The 19,541-nt window shown below is 36.4% G+C and overlaps 1 protein-coding gene across 2 annotated transcripts in view; it reads right to left on the bottom strand.

The window, feature by feature from the left end:
- LOC121318440 (pikachurin-like) overlaps positions 1–18,101 on the bottom strand; it is a 50,991-nt gene extending 32,890 nt beyond the window's left edge. For both annotated transcript variants that reach the window (XM_041255119.1, XM_041255129.1), the window contains exons 1-7: positions 17,777–18,101; positions 12,691–12,800; positions 11,300–11,386; positions 10,656–10,682; positions 10,291–10,408; positions 9,673–9,808; positions 2,323–2,489 (exon numbers count right to left, since the gene is read on the bottom strand). In XM_041255119.1, coding sequence (XP_041111053.1) covers positions 2,323–2,489; positions 9,673–9,808; positions 10,291–10,408; positions 10,656–10,682; positions 11,300–11,386; positions 12,691–12,800; positions 17,777–17,876 — 745 coding nt within the window. In that variant the 5' untranslated portion in view covers positions 17,877–18,101. The remainder of the gene's footprint in view (positions 1–2,322; positions 2,490–9,672; positions 9,809–10,290; positions 10,409–10,655; positions 10,683–11,299; positions 11,387–12,690; positions 12,801–17,776) is intronic.
- Positions 18,102–19,541: the final 1,440 nt, after the last annotated feature.

The following is a 19,541-nucleotide window of genomic DNA, read 5'->3' as shown; positions in this document are numbered from 1 at the left end:
AGGGGGCACGTGTAGCTGATGTCGCACACCAACTATTTTATATAAATACCAGATAATCCACACCTACCAGATCAGTTTCCCAAATATCCCAGTGTTGTTCATGTTTGATGCAAGTAGAGGTGCAACACCAGATTGTTGATCAAATTTCCATTCTTTTTTATTTATTATTTAAAAGAACAAAGTTAAAAACAGAGTAACGTTTCAGCCAGACGGCCTTCATTAAGCTGAGAGGGGGTGCAGGAAATACATAAACCTAAACCATTTGCATGTCAATCAACATCTGTTTAAAAAGAGGAAAAAATTGTATAAAACAGTTCAGGACTGATTGAATTAAGCTGGCTCCAGAGTCAAGGTATAGTCTACATGACATCTGCTTTCTCCATGTGAATACATTATTGCCAACATGAGCCAAGAGTAACTCACTCACAAACTCAACACATCTCATCTGCCGCAGGAAACCAACAGTTAAAGGAATTTTGGAGGAATTTTCACTTTTACAGAGAAGACCTTGCTGAACAGCATATAACTGACCTATCCAAATGAATGCTGAGCTAAAGCTGGAGGCATTATAATTGCACAAACATGCAAAAAGTTGGCTAGACCAATGTATGTTGAAACAAAAAGAGAACAATAAACCCAGTTGCCCTCCTAAATTCAGTGATGTAGTCCTAAATCCTTAAGTACCAGAATACGAATTAAAATACAGATTTTTCTATGACAAATTATACAAATTCATGCTTTATTTGTAGATTGAACTTGGTTTGGTTATTTTTTGGCTATTTTTATCAAGCACGTTTTTTTATTCTATTGCGTTAGATTATGAGGTCATCTACAGTGCAGAACTCCAATCACCACGATCCCATTAAAGTATATCACATCCCCCCCACCCCCCCACACCTCTTTTTTCTGGAGCTCTGCATTCAATAAAATTATGAATCACAGAAACACTCAGTTATATTTTATTCGTCACCAATTTAAGAACCGTATCAGTACAATTAGAATTGTTTTGAATTTATTTTTAAAAACTATCTGCTGACAGTTCTGGATAATGTAATTTTACACTATATTCTGAATATCTTTTTTTTTTTTTTTTTTTTTCCTGGACCTACCGCATTTGATCTCATCAGATTAAAAAAAACAGCGGCTGTGATACTGATAAGTTGTGAGAAGAAAACAAATAAAGCAAATTCATAAATAAATAGTTTATAACATTACTTACCTGTGTTTTTTATTTTAAATAAATGTGTAGCACTTACTTTTACTTTTGTAATATATATTAAATCTAAAGGCACAGTCAGTCTCTCATGCCAATTCCCGGGTCTCTGCACTGACCGACATATAATAAAGCAGAAACCTGTGTTTATGGCCACAATCATAGGATGCACTTTTTCTGTCTCCATTGTCAGCATTTTTACAAAAAATAGCCATCTAAAATAGCCATCTAAAAGTAGTACTGTAGTTTGTAATAGAAGTCCCTAATGTTGTCTTCATTCCACCACAAGGGCGAAATCAGACAACTGTGCGAGAAATGTGTGTGACTCTTGACTCTGCAAACACTTAAAATACACATCAGTTATCAGAGACTCCGATTCAGCGTGTACCATCAAAACTGGTATGTAGGGAATAGGACACTGATATTTTTGTTCCTAATGCTTGTTCAATGGAAAGACTAATTTGATTTTCCCACGGAAAACAGATTGCTTCATTGGTGCCCAAGCACTGAAATTAGACCAGTCAGGCGCCATATAAGCATTCTCATAACAAATCAGTAAAGATTCTTATGTTAATTCTTATGCCAAGATTCTGCCCATAGAAAAAAGTACCGGAACAGAGTTCCGGCGCATTCCGGCTCGACTACACCACTGCCTAAATTGCTTTAGCATTTTAAGTTACTTTCAAATGATCTCACTTGAAAAATATAATAGTAGCCTGCAAAGACATCACTGCCAAAAAAGCTGTAACTACAACCATATGAGCACTGATGGATTGTTGACATATAAGTTGGATTGCTCACTAGTGTGAAACTGACTGGGTGGTTTAAGCATGTTAGCTAAATGCTTAAAAATAATGGTGTGGAACGCTAGCAAAAAACTGATATTCAAATTCTGAAAAACAGATTTGCTTTGAATAATTGTTTTTATTCAAAGTAAGAGCCCGTTTTTGAAGTGAGTTTAAAGTTTTGAGTTTCTATTTTATATGATATTTATTTTATGTTTAGTTCTTGAAAAACAATAGCTAAATCTTTGCGCTTACAGCTTTAAATCAGAAGCAAAAAAAAACAAAAAAAAAAAACTAATGATTTAATTAACAACGTGCACTTACTGAGAGTTTTGACTGGGTCGTTGAGTTCACTGTGCAAGCTGGCTCCATGCATGTTAACCGCTTGGATAGCAAACTGGTACTGTGTGTCTGGGATGAGCCCCTTAATCACCATAGACTCGGTCTTGATCTGTTCTTTGATTGCTGTCCATTCTGTTTCCAGTTCTGGCCTGCAATAAATAGGAAGCAATGATGTGATACAATGTTTTATAATACATATTTTTATTCCAGTGAGAAGGGGGCATGCGTAGTTAACAATACCAGACAGATCTACTAAACACCAGACAGTTTATACAGTGTCCACAACACAACCGTGTTGAATTGCTATACAGTCCGTGAATGGTAATTCTCACACTGGAAAGGTAGAATCTAAGGGAAACAGATAGGGTCCAACTGAAAACAATATGGGCAATGGAGTCTATTCTTTAAAATGGTACCCAAACACATTGGAGTCTGTCACAGGATGTTTTCACATTTCTAGTAGCTTGCACAATCCCTGGGAGTCAACTGGAGACAAGAGCTTTATCTGAGACCAGATTTCACTTTGAACTTCATTGTTATTAAAATACAGCTAATGTCACATTACATATCACAACTCCCAGTATGAAGTTCAGCAAAGGCAGCCACACTGAAGGGAGCTGCCAAGCTTCTGCAGTCTAAAACCAGCAGGCAGCACATTACAGCCTGCCTCCACTTTCCAATGAGGAGCAGACAGCTCTGGCATTCACCCTTCCTGCATCGTAGGGTCTGTGACCCTCTGGGGCAGCCTATAAATCTGCACTGACAAGCTCCTCTTATGCAGAGGGCATAAGGAGAACCGAATGCAGGCATTGATCAAGCGACCACTTCAACTTATTTATTTCCAAGCACTCTTGTTTTGAGAAAGTTTTGGTGAGGTTCAGGCCCTTATTTGCAGCTGGGACATATCACATCAGGACCTCTGTTGCAGTCACAAGCCAGAATTAAATTAGATGGTTTACTTTAAGCATAAAGTATTTGGAAATTAGCTTTTTCTTTGGCTCCAAAACATCTGAATTCACTCGCTGTGGAATTAAGGGTGGTCCTTGCTGCAGTCAAAGCCAAACTACAAGATTCAATTACATTAGTGTGTGTCTTTTAGGGCAAATACAATAGGCCAGAGGTAGACAAGGCTGGCAAGGTCTTTGTTTCAACCATATCCTAAATTATTAAATTTAAACAATTCAATCACTAATGAGGTCCTAATGCATTTTTATACCTATTAAACTTGTAAGGGAATGCCACCCCAGGACCAGTTGCCTATGCCTGCTTTACAGACTGAAAACAGCACTAATAGCTTCACTCAGCATTACAATTTCAAAGCATGATGAGCGCCCATTGCTTTGGTATCATGAATAGGGCATAAAGTGGTTGTGTTTAATTAAAATACAGTATATTTTGAGGTTTCAATGTCAACCTCTTTTGGGATATCTTCATAAGCAGGGACCAAGAAATCATGAAAGAAACAGCTAAGCGATTACATTTTGCACCCACACTGGCAAGTCCCTTTATATAAGCACAGCTGTGGATTCTTGAACTCCACTTAACTATTTTAGCCTTTAACAGGAAACATAATACTCTTCTTTTCTTTTTTCTTCTTAATTCACCACTGGGTTCACTGGGTTTATTCCAGGCTCCACTTTTGAGTAAAGTCAGCAGGATTAGCATTTAATTCATAGAATGCCATGTGTGTAAAAACTGCATTGGTTTAGGTTTTGAGGTCAGCAAATATTTGTAATATAGTTTTGAAAGGGATGGCCTAGAGGACTCTGAGCATAGCAATCAGTCAGGGCTCATGCTACCAGCACAGACTTCTACTATTCCAATAGTGCACTTCCATTTTTTTTATCGTGTGTGGATTGTGTCGATCACTGAGGATTGCATTCTCTTATTTCTTCTTAGCTTTATTAATATTACTTCTTCACATTTTATTCTGCTGATAATGTTATTGTTCTTCACTTTTTTATATGTGGTTATTTATATGAGCCGAACAATCCTTGGCGATGATACCTTGTAAACAAACACAGCTGGTAGCACATCACAGGAGGAGTGTCTGACTCTCTCCTGCAAATACACACCTGGGAGGACCCTGAGCTTTCGTGTTCTTTTTATGCCATATACATTATTTTATTTAGTTTTAAATTACACTTTTAACCAGGGGTTAATTTGTGTTGGATTGTATCAGTTGTCTGACAGGCGAGAATAACACAGTTTTCAAATGATAAATTGTAAGAAAAGAAAAATAAAATGTTTTGGGGTTTTTTTTTTTTTGCAAAAAATAACTTTCAATACCTAAAATGTACATAAACAAAATGGTTTCCTGTTCCATGAATTGAATGACAAAAGTCTACTGCAACGATATATTTTAGAATGCGACGTCTATGAGTAAAGAAATGTGGCAAAGTGGTTAACTGTGTGCAGGTGAAGGTAATGCAGCAGTGATTAATAAACAAACAAACAGACAGACAATTAGAATCCAGGTGCAGTGTTGTTTAATGGTTTTTAAATCCAATGGCCTGAAGGCAAAACAACAGTAAATAATAACAATGGTATTGAAGCAAAATAGCAGCGCGTGTTGCTTATTTGTAATCCACCGGTAGGCACCAGAATAATAACAGTCCCGTTTTTAGTTCACCCACACGTAAAACATACACAAACTCCAGTCCGCAGTGCGTGCTCTATTGCTTGTGGTGAATACAGTTCTTTAGCGCAAACAAAGCGCAGAGTTGTTGATCCGGGTTTAGTGCTGGCCTTTGGCGACAGCTCCGGATCGTGTTAGCCGTCCAGATAATCACAAACAGTATTATTAACGACAAAGAAAAAAACAAATAAAACACGTTTTACAACACAGGTTCTCCTTCTGGTCATTTAAGTTAACCATTTACAAAAAGGAACAGATCACCTCACTGCATCCCATTTATATACTGTCAACCATGACCCCTTGGTTAACGAGCGTACCCGCTCCTCCAATCCACGGATGCCACACCGTTAACCTTCTGGGTCAATGATTCAGTGTACCGTAGCTCAGTCCCCTTTCTAGATGGCCTTCTTCCTCCTAACCCTGGGAATAGACTGTCGGGCCATCTAGTCCACAGTACTCTGTTCCCTTTACTCAGCACCCTCACAGGTCAGAAAGGAGATCTAACACCAAGAATCATTTTATCTTTGTCACAGTAATGTGCTCTTTTGAAATTAAATGGAAGGGAACAACATGTACTATTTATGAAATGAATTAATTAGTTGTACACATTTATAACAGTGTACTCTGGAGGGCTGCTGCATTGCACCGATCCCAGGTATGAAACAAACCTTTGAAAAAGTTGTATTTTGCTTTTTGCTTTTAAAACCAAATTAAAGTACATCTTAAACGTGTTTTAAACTAGACTGTACTGGATTACAAAGGTCAAAGGCGACCATGCTTTACTGTACAAGTTCCCTGCTGTAATTTTCTGAAATGGTAATACAGAAGATACCTCTATCAGTGGCAACAGCTATTACACATCAGAGGGATGAAACTGGTAGTGATGAAGGAATTGCTTCAAATGACTCTTTAGGAAAACTAAAATTAAAGTCAAGCTTATCAAGTTTCTCATAAACATCTGCTGAAAATGAGGACACTTTTGACTTGGATTGGTTCCCAAATTGAATAGTTAATAAAATAAATAAGCAGCATATGTGTTTGCATTACTCCTGATGGCAGCATGCTTACTGGCAGCATGCTTTCTCACAGCATTGTGGTCATTGGCAGAGCGCTCGATACAAATTCACATGCGCTCAGTTGTCTTTAATACACTTTGACATTTTGTCTGCCACTATTTTTAATGTGAAGAGGCTGAATGCAATCTTGAGATGGAAAAACATCCCCTCCTCTCCCTGATAAAAATGAGGTAATTTTGCATTTTTCCAATGCATTTCCTATGGTTATACTATAGGTTACCATGGCTTGACATTTTTGTTTTTTTGGGGGTTTTTTTTGTATACACAATACACTTTACCATACCTCTCTGTGTGTAATAGTGCTTACCTATGCTTTACCATGCTTTCACTATGCTTTACCACTTGTGTAGGCTTTTTCTAGGGGAAACCTTTATAAAGCATCTTGCTTTCCTCTAAAAGCTTGTTGTAATTGGGCAGGATTTTACTTTAAAATAAAGTAATTTCAGTGTGAGGTTTCCTTATTACAGAGAAAGTGTTAACAAAAAAGCTAGAACAAGATATAAAAATAAAATTAGCTAAATATATATATATATATATATATATATATATATATATATATATATATATATATATTTTACGATTGAGACAATAAAATAATTTACAAAACTACACAAACACAATTTAGATCTTTTCTTTAACATCATGTTATCAAAGAAACTACAAAATGACATTGCAGAAGTCTACTGGAAGCCATAATAGAAGTACAGTATTTCATGTAAGATTTTGAAATGTTTTTTTTTATTATTTTTAGTCTGTTTTTTGTTAAATATATGAAAAACTACAAAATGGTATGTAATTCAGTATGTTAACATAACATTGTTCAGCAGGTTTCACTCGACTTTATAAAGCAAAATTAGTTAGTTCTATAGGGTGATGCAAAACTTTTGACCATAGTGGTACATGGTAAAAAGCATATTATATGACTTCTGAATACAAGCTGTCATATTAGCTCGCAGTTCCAGGATTCACACAAAGATCTGTACAGAGAGTGGCAAACAGATGGTGGAAAATATGGGATTCCTGTACACTGTAGGGGCTTGCAGTTACAAAGTCTGCATGCTTCTTTGCAGGGGCCTTGGTTTTCAGGTAGGGAGAAGAAGGCTGTATCTCAGCCTGCAGATCTAATTCCATTTGTTAGATTTAATAGACTTCTTTCTGCCTGCTTGACTGGCTATCTACAGCAACTGAGCAACTGTTCTCCTACCAGCATCATTAAAAAGAACTGAAAACGATCCCCTTATGAGTTTACTGTAAACTTCCATCAACACCGCTCACTGTCATTCCACCACACAATGATGAAAAAAATATGACAATGGGGGGAGTTTACATGTGAATTCTAATTTTTTCTCGAGACATTGTGCTCGAGCCAAATGTAAAATGACCCTAAACATTTCGGGTTTCCGTTGGCTCAGTTTATTTTACTCAAGCAGACCCTCTTTTCACCTGACATCATGCAAATAAAGGGGAAAGGAGGAGGCTGATATGCAGATTAGCCATGCGTAGATTTCTCGTGCTGTTTTCGCAGACAGCTTGGGAAAATGGGGTTTCCATCCACAGAGAACAACAAGAATAAACATGGCAACCAGGTAAACTATGGTAAATGCATAGTGTAAGCAAGGCAAAACTGAAAAATGCTGTGCAAAGCCAGCTTGAAGACATGTACTTTGTTCCATAGACCTTTGTCTCATGTCAAATTTCTGTCCAAGGACAGGTTGAAAATGTACTGCTTTACTAAATGTACTGAAATGTACTAATACAATCAGTATACCAGTTTTTGCTTTGCTTTTTTCAGCAAAAAAAAAAAAAGTTTTGCTCCCAGCCTTGATACCAGCTTTGGCCAAGTAGGCCCTGGCCTTAAACCCAATGCTGGAGGGAAGAAAATGATTGCAAAGCTTTTGTTACACCTTTGTAACCACTACACAACTGCAAAGTTGGCAATAGATGCCATTAACTCGGAGCTGTCAAAAATGAAGCCCATAACAGTAAAAAATATACTTTAGAAAAAAGTCTTCATACAGCAAATTGATTTTTTTTTTTTTTTTTTACTTTGTGGAAAAACCCATAAGGTTTCAATTGCCCACATTTGACAGCATGATATGTTAACTGCTCTGAGAAAATACAGCCAGAGCACAAAGGTTCATATTGTCTGTCTGTCTGTCTCTCGCTCTCTCTCTCACTCTTTCTCTCTCGCTCTCTCTGGCTCTCGCTCTCCTCTGCATTTCCTGTCACAAGAACAGGAAAACAGAATGCTTCTGCTTTACCCACAGGGAAATTCTAACTGGCACATACAAAATGCAATCCTCACAGGGTATCCTACAATATACAAGAGTAAATCAGCCTCAGACAAAAAGGCTCCCTCCAGGAATATATTCAGAAACAAGCAGATGACCCTTACTAAAGATAACAATACTTCATGCGTCCAATTACTGTCATGCAACAGGAAGGCATCCCCAATTGTATTTGCCAAACAAGAAAAAGAGTCTAATTATTTCTTACCATTGCACACTATCTTAATGAAACTATGCTGGTTTGTTTTATTTATAACTAGTACTGCACGGGACTGTGTTGTTGACTATTCCCTCCAAGAAGTCTGTATATGTCTGTATATGTATATCACATATGAGGTTTTGTCAGAATTTCAGTACATCTTATGCTGTGTGTAGACATTATCCCATGCATAAAACACAGCGCTAAAGTTTTAGTATTAAACAATAGCACCCAGTCATCATAGTTTTGTTTAGTTATTTTGTACTTTTTAAAAGCTGCTAGAAGGAAAGCAACCACAATTAAAATGTAATCTTGTGGTAGTGTAGTGAATTAGGTACCACTTCAAGTAATTGGTAATGTAGGTATCATAATGGAATTATAATGTATATGTTTGCCAAATACAAATACTAATGGTAGGAGTTGTAATGTTTTTCAACATAATAAATAAAGAAAAAGGGGTTTAAAAAAATCTTCATCTGAGAGACAGCAGGCAAATGTATACTTGAACTGAAATCGCAAATGATATTTCCTTGTGCTCATGCAAGCCCTCTAGTCAGCCTTCCTATTCGAGATGTAAGGGATAGAAGAACCCTTTCAGATCTACACCAACTTGACCTGAAAAGCACAGAATATAATGGAGTGGTGCATTACCTTCAAAAACTGAATTTAGCAGATTGTTGTTTTTTTTTTTTTTAGAATAATGCAAGTATTTCTAAAGGTTCTATCAACAGTACTGACTTTTGCAGTTGTCAAGTAGTTTTCACAGCCTAGGCAACAACTCAATACATGAAACAAGAAACGGCAGTATTTTTTAATAATAGCGGTGAAAGGGTTGTGCAGCCTTAACAGACTGTTCTGTCTCTGGATTTGCCCTATTTGTAACAAAAAATATATACATTTTAGCTGTTAAATCATTGCCATCCACTGACATTCAAGCCATAACAAATTTGGAAAAAGTTTTATTTTTAATTGATGTGGTGCATGTAAATGAGGCTCTATTTTTATTAAACCAGTGTTTTTAAACCCCGGTATTCATTTCACACTGCATGTCTTCCCTGCTAGATTAATATTAAAAGAGAGTCTACAGCAATCCGATATGATGGAAGATGGGTAAGAAATCTGAGTACTCACCTGATGTATTCCACCAAGTAGTACTGAATAGGTGCACTGCCTGGACTAGCTCCCTGTTTCCATGACAACGCCACCTCTGTATCTGACACAGCAAGGACCTGTGGCTTGGTTGGGGGTGAAGGTGGCATGCATTTCTCTGTCAAAATGCAAGAGACAAATGTTGACAATGATGTTAGTAAAAAGACCTTGGGTGAATATGTATGTTTTTTAAAATAAGCCGTGTACTGGATTTGGAATTGAACATTTTACCAGAGATGCATGAAAGATTAGGTTGAAAAAAAACATTATAATAATAACCAAGCAGTATGCTTGGATATGTACTATGCCTCGCTTCAGCTATAAAAGTTTACCATGGTAAATTTGCTCTTTTGCAATGTTTATAGTATGCATTTACAGTGGTTAACCATGTAATTTTCACCATGCTTTACCACTTGTGAATACTTGCCTGTATGTTACCATGCATATACTGTCAACTTTTATCAGGGGAGTTCAACCATATTTGAGTGATAAAACTCGCTATTGCTTTGCGGAAACACAAAAATGTTAAGAACTGTTGTCAGGTGATGCTATATTCATGGGTTTCATTGTAGATCTTTTTAGGGATGACCTTTAGATTACCTTTCGATTCTGTGTTTACATCTCTGGGCATGCTCGGCCTTCCTTCTCCTGCCCAACCATATGCTCCCACACTGACACGGTACTGAGTCGCAGCTTTTAAGTTACCAAGGACAACCTCCTGCAAAAAATGTGGGACACAAAAGACTTATACCTATTGTAATGAACAGTTGGAAATTTTACTGTTACTGAGCACTGGAAGTTCAGAGCAGCACTCTTTATAGTTATGCTACATTAGCAGAGTAGACAAATATGACTTTATATTACTACTAGTCAACTATAGGTGACAGCTCATTACACAATATAGAGTAATAGAAAAACACATAAAATACAGATAATACACTTAATGCCATTGCACTGCTACTTACAAAACTTGCTTGTCCATCAAACTGCCCCTTCGAACAAAACAAAGAAATACAAAATATGTTAAACACCCTCATATCGGAATGCAAAGCAAGTTACTTTGTTAGGATCATTTGCCAGCAGGATATAGGCAGGAAGGGGGTTAAGGCCATTACGGTTTTAAAAACTCTTAAACTACTGGGAAGTGTTTTATTGGCAATTGTGGAAACATTTTTTTATAATATGACAGTATTGGAGTCACACTCTTTCATAAACAACTTCAGTGTTAATCTTTACATCATTACATAGAGTCTTCAAATATGGTCCAATATCTGCACACCTAGGGCTGTTGTTTGACACAAGGCGATGCCAGTTAATCAGCCTATGTTTGCAGACCATATTTTAACACTCCGGAGTTACTGTGATTATAAAATGGCACAAGTCCCACGCTGTGCTGCTATGGTGATATATCTGCACAGCTTGCATTGTTAGCCAATGAGAATGTTCCCACTTTTTTTCCATTTTAATGTAAACAAATGCTAAGGAAAAATTATTCATTTAATGTGTAAAAATGTATACAGTTGTTAGTGAACTTAATAATTTGTGTTGCTTAGGGAAGATTTATTAGGTTTTTATATATCCATCATGCAGTAAAATCAAAGATACTAACAGTACTGAGCATGTCCAGACTGAGAGGAACATTGTGTAACACTGCTGGTCCTGCCGGTCTGTTGTTCTTCATCTCTATGTAAGACACCTGGAAAAAACAGTGCAAGTAGGTACAGAGTAAAACCACAATGCTAAACAAGACAGTTGCTAGAATTGCAACCCTGTCAAGTGCAATTGGGCATACACTTGCATATCTTGTAGAGCTGTGTTTGGAACTACAAAGTTGTTTAAAATTAAACTCTGTTACTGGGTTTAAATACTGTATAGCATGGCATAACATAAATAGTCTGTGTGCAACTGGGTGCAAAAATTGTATACAGTATACTAAGTGATGTTCCAGCATAGTGTACATGCTACATGCCGAGTTGCTTGTGGGACAAGCTCTATAGCCACAAATGTAAAGGAGACCGGCTCTTTTGCATTGTGGTTAATACGCTCGCTTGCAGTGTGTGTGGTCGCTGGTTACATATACATGCAAACATACTGCGCTGGAGGTCTACAGCACTGTACACCTCTCTACAAGTCTGAATTAGAACCTGCCATTGCATTTCTGCTTGGTGTCCTTAATGTTGCATCTTTGCAGGAATTTATTTTGGATTACATTTTATTACTCATTTCTCTTTGAGACATGCCAGCAGGCAGGTTCCTATAAACACTCCCTGTCAGTTCCCATAACTGACCGATAGATTTAGAGTATATTTAATTCAGTGACTGTAGCCAACAAAGGGACATGTCTTCTTGTTATAATGTAATAAAAATGGTCATAATTTTTTTTTTATTCTGCTCTACACTGCTCTATATTTTTTACCCTTTCATATTCCTCTCAGCATTGTTGCAAGTGAACTATGAAAATTCAGAAATGTTAGCATCCATAATGAGCAAAGAAAGTGTAGGTAAATTATTCAACCTGACACTGATGAGACAATAGCAATGGACAATGTGTGCCTCTGAAAAAAACATTCCAGAAATGTAGAAAGTTTATTACGTGAGCTTCTTAATGTTCCCAAAAAGTACTCATAGTACACAAAAAATAAAACACCCCTATTGTACAGCAGCTGATCAATTCCAGACATCATTATGAGCTATTTAGGCATAATATACAGTATAGGTAACAATATCTGTGTAAAATTAAGATCTTATTAAAATTTGGAATTGCTCAAACAATATTTATTTCCCACCTCTCTCACTCTTTTTGTTTTTGCATTTACCAATGAAAAAAATTCCCAGAGTGGTTAAATCAAAACTCCATCATTATGCGTATTTTGAAACCAAACATTGTTCCCAGTGTCCAATTTAAGGCCTTGTTTACTTTTCTCCTGAAACCACATTTTACCTGAACTTTGTCTCTCTCTTGAGTTGAAGCTAACAAAGCCAAGCTTGTCGTTGCCTTACCGTGTATCCGGTGATGGTGCTGACATGCCGCCTAGGCATTCTCCATCGTGCACTGAAGGCTGTGCAGTTCAGGGAGTCAAGCTGTATATCCAGTGGAGGGCTCAGCCTGTCTGCATCAGAGAAACAAAAGCAGTATTTGCTAGAGTGTGGAATAGAGGCTGTACGCCTTTAAGAAGAAAGGCGTGATGGGATATCAACTGAACACTTGTCAACTGACATACAAATGCTTAAGAGCAGAGGCGCTGGATTATTACACTGCGGTTTCATTCAACAGTTATGATGGTAACCAAACAGGTGTGAATACTGTTGTGTTAAAAAAAAAAAAATGAACAGTTGCATTCAAAAAATTGAAAACCTAACATAAAGAAAACTATTTAAATTAAGTAATAAGCTCAGTAATTAAGCTAAAAAGGAAGTAAAAGGTTACCGGGTTTTTTTTTGTGTTTATTTGTTTTTTGTTAACTCCACTAACCCTATGTTATCTTTCACCAGTCAAATCGCAGAGTGCCTAAATAAGCACAATAATTTACCATAATAAAAAACAGTCATAAAAAAGAAAATGTAGAACATAAAAAAAGAGTAACCAGATGTAGTCAATGAAAGACAACATATGATTCAAATGCTTTGCCGTATTATATATTTAAGGTAAGGAAAGTTTATTTTTCAGTTAAAAATGCTCCCGGCTATAATGTTCTGCAGCCCGGCTGTACAGAATTCCTGGGGAGAACCCTGCTAATGGATTACAGATGTTTAGGCTATGCACAAACATGCAGTCTTTCTGGACTGATAAAACCAGAATCATAAATATCAAGAAGAGTACCTTAAAATGACAGCCATCTCCTTAAGTAATAATTTAAGTTTAGAGACAACAGGCAAGTTAAATTACACTGACTAGCCAAGAAAATTAAGAATTTATGTATGTAAAACTTGAAAAGAAATGAAGTTTTTAGCATATACAATTTTCATATGATGGCATGTGTTTGTATTATGTTAATACTATACTCTTATCTTACATTGTGTATGTCACAACCTTGTTTTTTATGTTTCTAAGCTGTTAGGACTGAAGCTCTTGGTGTTATTTGCCCTGAAAGCAAGTTTGACTACTCCAGCATGTAATATAATTGGAATATCTCTGTGAATTCAAGCCAGTGGAGTATTGAGTATAGTAAACACTCTGGAGTCTAAGCCATGCTCTAGCCAACAAAATAGATGTTAAAACATCACCATGACCCACATGACTAACCTAGTGGCAATCTTCCATCACCCCTTGGCGTTAGAGATCAGCGAATAATCGAGGTTTTCTGTTTTGGCCAAGTTCAATCAGCACCAACCATAAATGCTGCTTCAGAAAGTAAAACCATATGTTGACCAAGCAAGCACCTTATACTGGACTTGGGTGTTGCTGACTTTGAAATAGTGTCTCAATTAAAAGTCTACCGTGGTGATATAAAATGCTGCTGTTATATTCTTATGAGGATGGCCATTTCATCTAATGAATGCATTCCCTTTACTACCGAACTGCTATTCATAAAGAATCAGCATATCAGTAAATGCACTGCAGTCATGACCTGTGTATTTATTGGCACTGGTGCATTATGTTCATTTTTAAGATAGGACAAACTTTATTTGACCTTAGCCTTCAGCTTTTGCAATACTTTAGTGAAAGTCAGAATAATAATATATTCCCCTCTGTGTCAAAAAGCAGTTTACCTGAAACACTCACAACAAATTAGCATCAACGTTTTCTTGACAAATCTGATTAGGCCTGGGTGTCACCATATGCTCTCCCACTAAGGGGAGTCTTTAAAGTCTGACCCAGTCTGAAGTGAACAAAAAATGACTTGACAGCTGCTCAGCACCTCAGTGAAATGTGTCCTGGCAGTTTTATCTCATTGTCTAAACAACAGAAGTCCAGCACACAAAGCAATCCTATCACAGTCTGCACTAACTGACAACGTATCTGGCATTGTAACACTAGCAGAGGAAAAAAAAAAAAGAAACTTAATGCGCCACTTAAGTATCCTTTACTGGGCACTAGGCATTAGTGAACATCTCCATACTTACTGTTACTGATCAGTGCTGGTCTTAATCAACATCAACAATTTCGACAATCTGGTTGATTTGGTGCAAAGTCTGATGTGAATCCAGTTGTTCTGGATGTTTTCACATACGCCAGTAAACAAACAGAACTGCACTTGGATGTGTAACAAACCTGGAAACGAACCATAGGTGAAGCGGCCCTAAATCTAAACTACTCAACAGCCAGAAGTCACGCATGTTATACAATGAATTACAACATCATTTTAAGTGATTTATAAAGTCACATTAAGATATAAATAAGTTTAATTTATAAATGTGATTTCTTAGTCCCCAATGCCTTTCACACACTTTGATTACGTAGCTGAAAATTTGTATTAAGCAGCATTCTTGCAGAGGTGGAGTTGAATAGCACTCTACGTGCAGGATAAGTGTATTTAGGTCAGGCAGATTTACTCATAAAATGCCTAAAGGTTACCAAAAACACAGTGGTTAGAATCTAAATATGCTTTATATTTTAGCAAAGAGCTATAATCAAACAGCCTACAAAGAATAGGCCCCTCTCCAGTCCTTCTTAAATGCATAGGAATTATACAAATGCACACCCCTTTAATGCATGTAATAATAATAACACTGAAATCTCGAATCCATAATAAGTAGTTTACTGAACCTTCATGGGGCCATATTATTTCTTTTTAAACACCGGTATGATGCCAGTAGGAAACAAATGTGCTAATTGTGTTTGATTTTTTTACATCAGTTGAGTGTGTCAGGAGTTTGTATTCTACTTTTGTAATCTTGTCTGCAATTAAGGATTGAATTGTGCGCTTACAGTGCCATCATCATGAGGGATAGCCACGCAATTGTTCAGTTGGTGTTGGTTATTATACATCACCTCGTTCTATATCAAACTATTTTCTCTTCTTGGACTTGTGCTGGGTTATAATGACAAACTACTCATCTTATGGTACATTTCGTATGATAATCAGAAGTCATTCGACTTTCCCAATTACAACTCCTGCCATAGTATTCAGTTTTATCAGGGCTTAAAACTAATAAAAAAAAAAATTAAAAAAAACATACAGTAGCAGTTGTTCTGAGTAGCTGCTTATAATTATTTTAATCCCCTTTCAAACAAATATGCCCATGCATTTCCTATAAACTAGGGAACAATCGTATTATTCCATTACAGGCAAAACCATTGCTTACATATTAAATAACTTAGAACTTTAATTGTAGTAATCACTATGCCATAAATGTATACTGTGGTAACATTCAGCTTAAGATGCATCATTTATAGTTACCAAATTCAATTTCTTGCCAGCACTATGTAGCTTCATTTTGCCAGGCCACAAAGAAACATCAAGTTATGAATGCAAGCACAGCTTGGCTCCACGTTACACCTGACCCAGGGACCCTCACAGTCAGATCTCATTACTCAAGGTGCACTGCTATTATTGAATCTCCAACACAACGACCTTTCAGTTGCGGTTTCAAGTATGACTAGTGCCAGAAATCATATTTTTCATTTATATATCAAGGGGTTTAGGGAAAAAAAGAATAGTGTACCTCCTTCGTGAGTAAGTCCAGTGTGTGCTCAGACATGATCAGCACTGCATGAGGAGATCTCAGCTATGCATATATTTTTAAAAAGGCTCATGCAGAGAACAAGTGACATGATCCATGCTGACCAGGTAACCTAAACCAGGTAATTACTCTGCAAGGTATCTTAAGAACATACGAATGTTTACAAACAAGAGTCCATTCGGCCCATCTTGCTCGTTTGGTTGTTAGTAGCATATTGATCCCAGAATCTCATCAAGCAGCTTCTTGATGGAACCCAGGGTGTTAGCTTCAACAATATAACTGGTGAGTTGGTTCCAGACTCCCACAATTCTCTGTGTAAAAAGTGCCTCCTATTTTCTCTTCTCAATGCCGCTTTATCTAATCTCCATTTGTGACCCATGGTCCTTGTTTCTTTTTTTCAGGTCGAAAAAATCCCCTGGGTCGACTTTGTAAATACCTTTAGAATTCTGAATGCTTGAGTCAGTTCATAGCGTTTTCTTCTATGTTCAAGACTGAATAGATTCAATTATTTTTACCTGTCTGCATATGACATGCCTTTTAAACCAGGAATAATTCTAGTCACTCTTCTTTGTACTCTTTCTAGAGTAGCAATATCCTTTTTGTAGCAAGGTGAGGAGAACAGAACTGAAATCTTTAAACCACAAACGTTTTCAACAGCTGACATGTACAAAGTATTTCTTCACAACGTTCATTTTAAAGAAACATGTTCTGCCCTTGTCCTCCCATACAATCTGTCATCTGTTGTGCTGTAGTTTTAAAATAACACATACAACAGATAATGAAATGGGCAAGCAAGATTGTGTATTTATCATTTAGCTATTCAGCAGTTATCTGCCGTTTCATCTTCAATTAAAATATATATATATATATATATATATATAATATATATATATATATATACTATATATATTATATATATATATATATATATATATATATATATATATAATTTGACTGTGATTCATGATCCGATAAATATCGGTATGGGCCATTGTTACAGTACAATGTCGTTGCGTTAATTCCTTTGACTATACAAGTCAAGCACTTAACCGCGTTGTACTGTAACATGACCCATATTGGATATTTATCGGATCATGTACTTAGTCACAGTCAAATAAACCTAAAACTGCAGCTTTTAAATAATAAAAAGTGTATATATATATATATATATATATATATATATATATATATATATATATATATATATATATATATATAATATATATTATATACTTTAATTTATATATACATACTTTAATTTTAACTGGTCCTGGACATAACGATGCTGTAACTGGCCCTGAACATAGTTCTGTTCTGGTCTTACTTTACCAGTGCTTGCTAGATGCTAGCGCATGTCATCATGTTAATAGGATATGATAGGATTTATAATTTGTAATATAAATGCACGACCAAATATTAGCATGAACTTTTTTTTTCATTAAATAAGAAATGTGTCCCTTACCTTGTTTCCTTGCAGTAGTTCTCCGCAAGCAAAAAGTCTGTGCGACGAAAGAAATCAGAATTAGAATAAACAAACTCCAGTCCTTCCTGAGCAAATTCATGTTTTAAAGGCAACAAACTCTATAGTTGTTGAATTCGAGTTTGAAAATAATACAATCTGAAAATCTAGATGATTTAAAAGTATAATAAAATAATAAAATACAAGAACGGTCCTCTTTCTGTGCAAAAAAAAAGTCCCCTTCCACTGTATTCAAAGTTATCCCAGATTGAATCTCGTAAGAACCAGACAGGGTTTCTTCACCGCAGGGAGGGGGGCTGAGACTGACCATCTGATGGGATTACAATCTGCTAAAGATCAGTGAGACGGGCAGCGCAACATTCATCCACAAAACAGAGAACACCCACTTCCTTTTGTAAAATCGCTGACTATCTGCCAATTTAACACACCTCCTCCAAAGCACGACACGGGAGATGATATTTCTAAAACTTGTTGTGCACTCTGTCTCGTTTGTGCTTTCGATTTTCTTTGTCGATGAAAGCGGCCGGCTGTTGAAGAGAATGTTTATTAAGAAGATAAATCGGATATAATCCTCCCAGTTGGAGGTTTGGAGATTGTTACAGCCACTCAGACCAATATAGAAACATACAGCGGAGGATTTAAAAACATGGATGTAATTATGAACGTATGTAAGCCTATCCACTTTTAATGCAGGGAAATGCCAATTGTATCATGGCACTTGTATGCTACATTCAAAAACAAAATTACTCGATTTTATGCTTTTCTTTCTAAACCAGATTTATTGAAATAGGCAGACTATTTAAATATATTATGGCTAGGTGGAAACAAATGGTATCATTTCCCCCACCTGCCTTATTAAACAAATTATATCACATTTGGGTTGGTATAAATTGATCACATTTGTGTGCTGAAGTAAATTATATGATGCACTAGTTTACATTAATAGACGATTTTGGGCAAATAACCAGTAGCCTTGGTAGGCTAGTCAAGGCACTGCTTCCAAAGTACAACAGTACTTTTTATATAACTAGGGAAACATTTCAGTTTACACTAAATTGCGCAAAATGCCACAAGTTAAAATATTTAAATAGGCTATGTATAAATATATTTATATTAAAAAATTAGCTTACAATAGTACTTTACATATTGCCAATTTCAGTATTGAAATCAACTGGACAAATCACATTTCATTAATATGATGCAAATACGACAAATACAACTATGATGCAAATAGGTCTTCAAAGTCAAAAGCAATGTTTGGCAGGTTGCTGTGAAACTTGGAAAATGAAGCTCTTCCACAGTCTGGAAGCGTCTTGACTTCCTTTGAAACAAAGTGTTACACATCCATGCCACTTCCTGGGAGTGCACGGGAAAGCTAGGGAGACAGGCAATAGCTTTGAAGACATTTACACCTTAAAAAATAATATATTGATGGTAATATACAATATTGTATTATAGGTTATGAGACTCTCCCTACTGCAGTTGCCATAGTTAAATAGTTATAGTAATTGTTAGACGATCTCTGAGACATCCTGCAAGGGGTCATGACCTGTGATGCCCAGTTAACAAAAGATGGCATAAGTTTTTTTTCTGGATAGTGACTGTTCTGGCTTGAACAATAAAGATTATTGTTGAATGGAACAGCAATCTCTATGTAGGTTTGCTTATACTTTGTTACATCTGGCGACAAGGATTAAAACAAAAAATGGGTAGCTAGCATGGCAACATACGGCAGTGTCAGCGAGTT

Source organism: Polyodon spathula, chromosome 1 (assembly GCF_017654505.1).
Source record: "Polyodon spathula isolate WHYD16114869_AA chromosome 1, ASM1765450v1, whole genome shotgun sequence".
Lineage (NCBI taxonomy): Eukaryota > Metazoa > Chordata > Actinopteri > Acipenseriformes > Polyodontidae > Polyodon > Polyodon spathula.
Note: the sequence above shows the minus strand (reverse complement) of the source record. Positions and strands in the feature narration are given on the sequence as shown.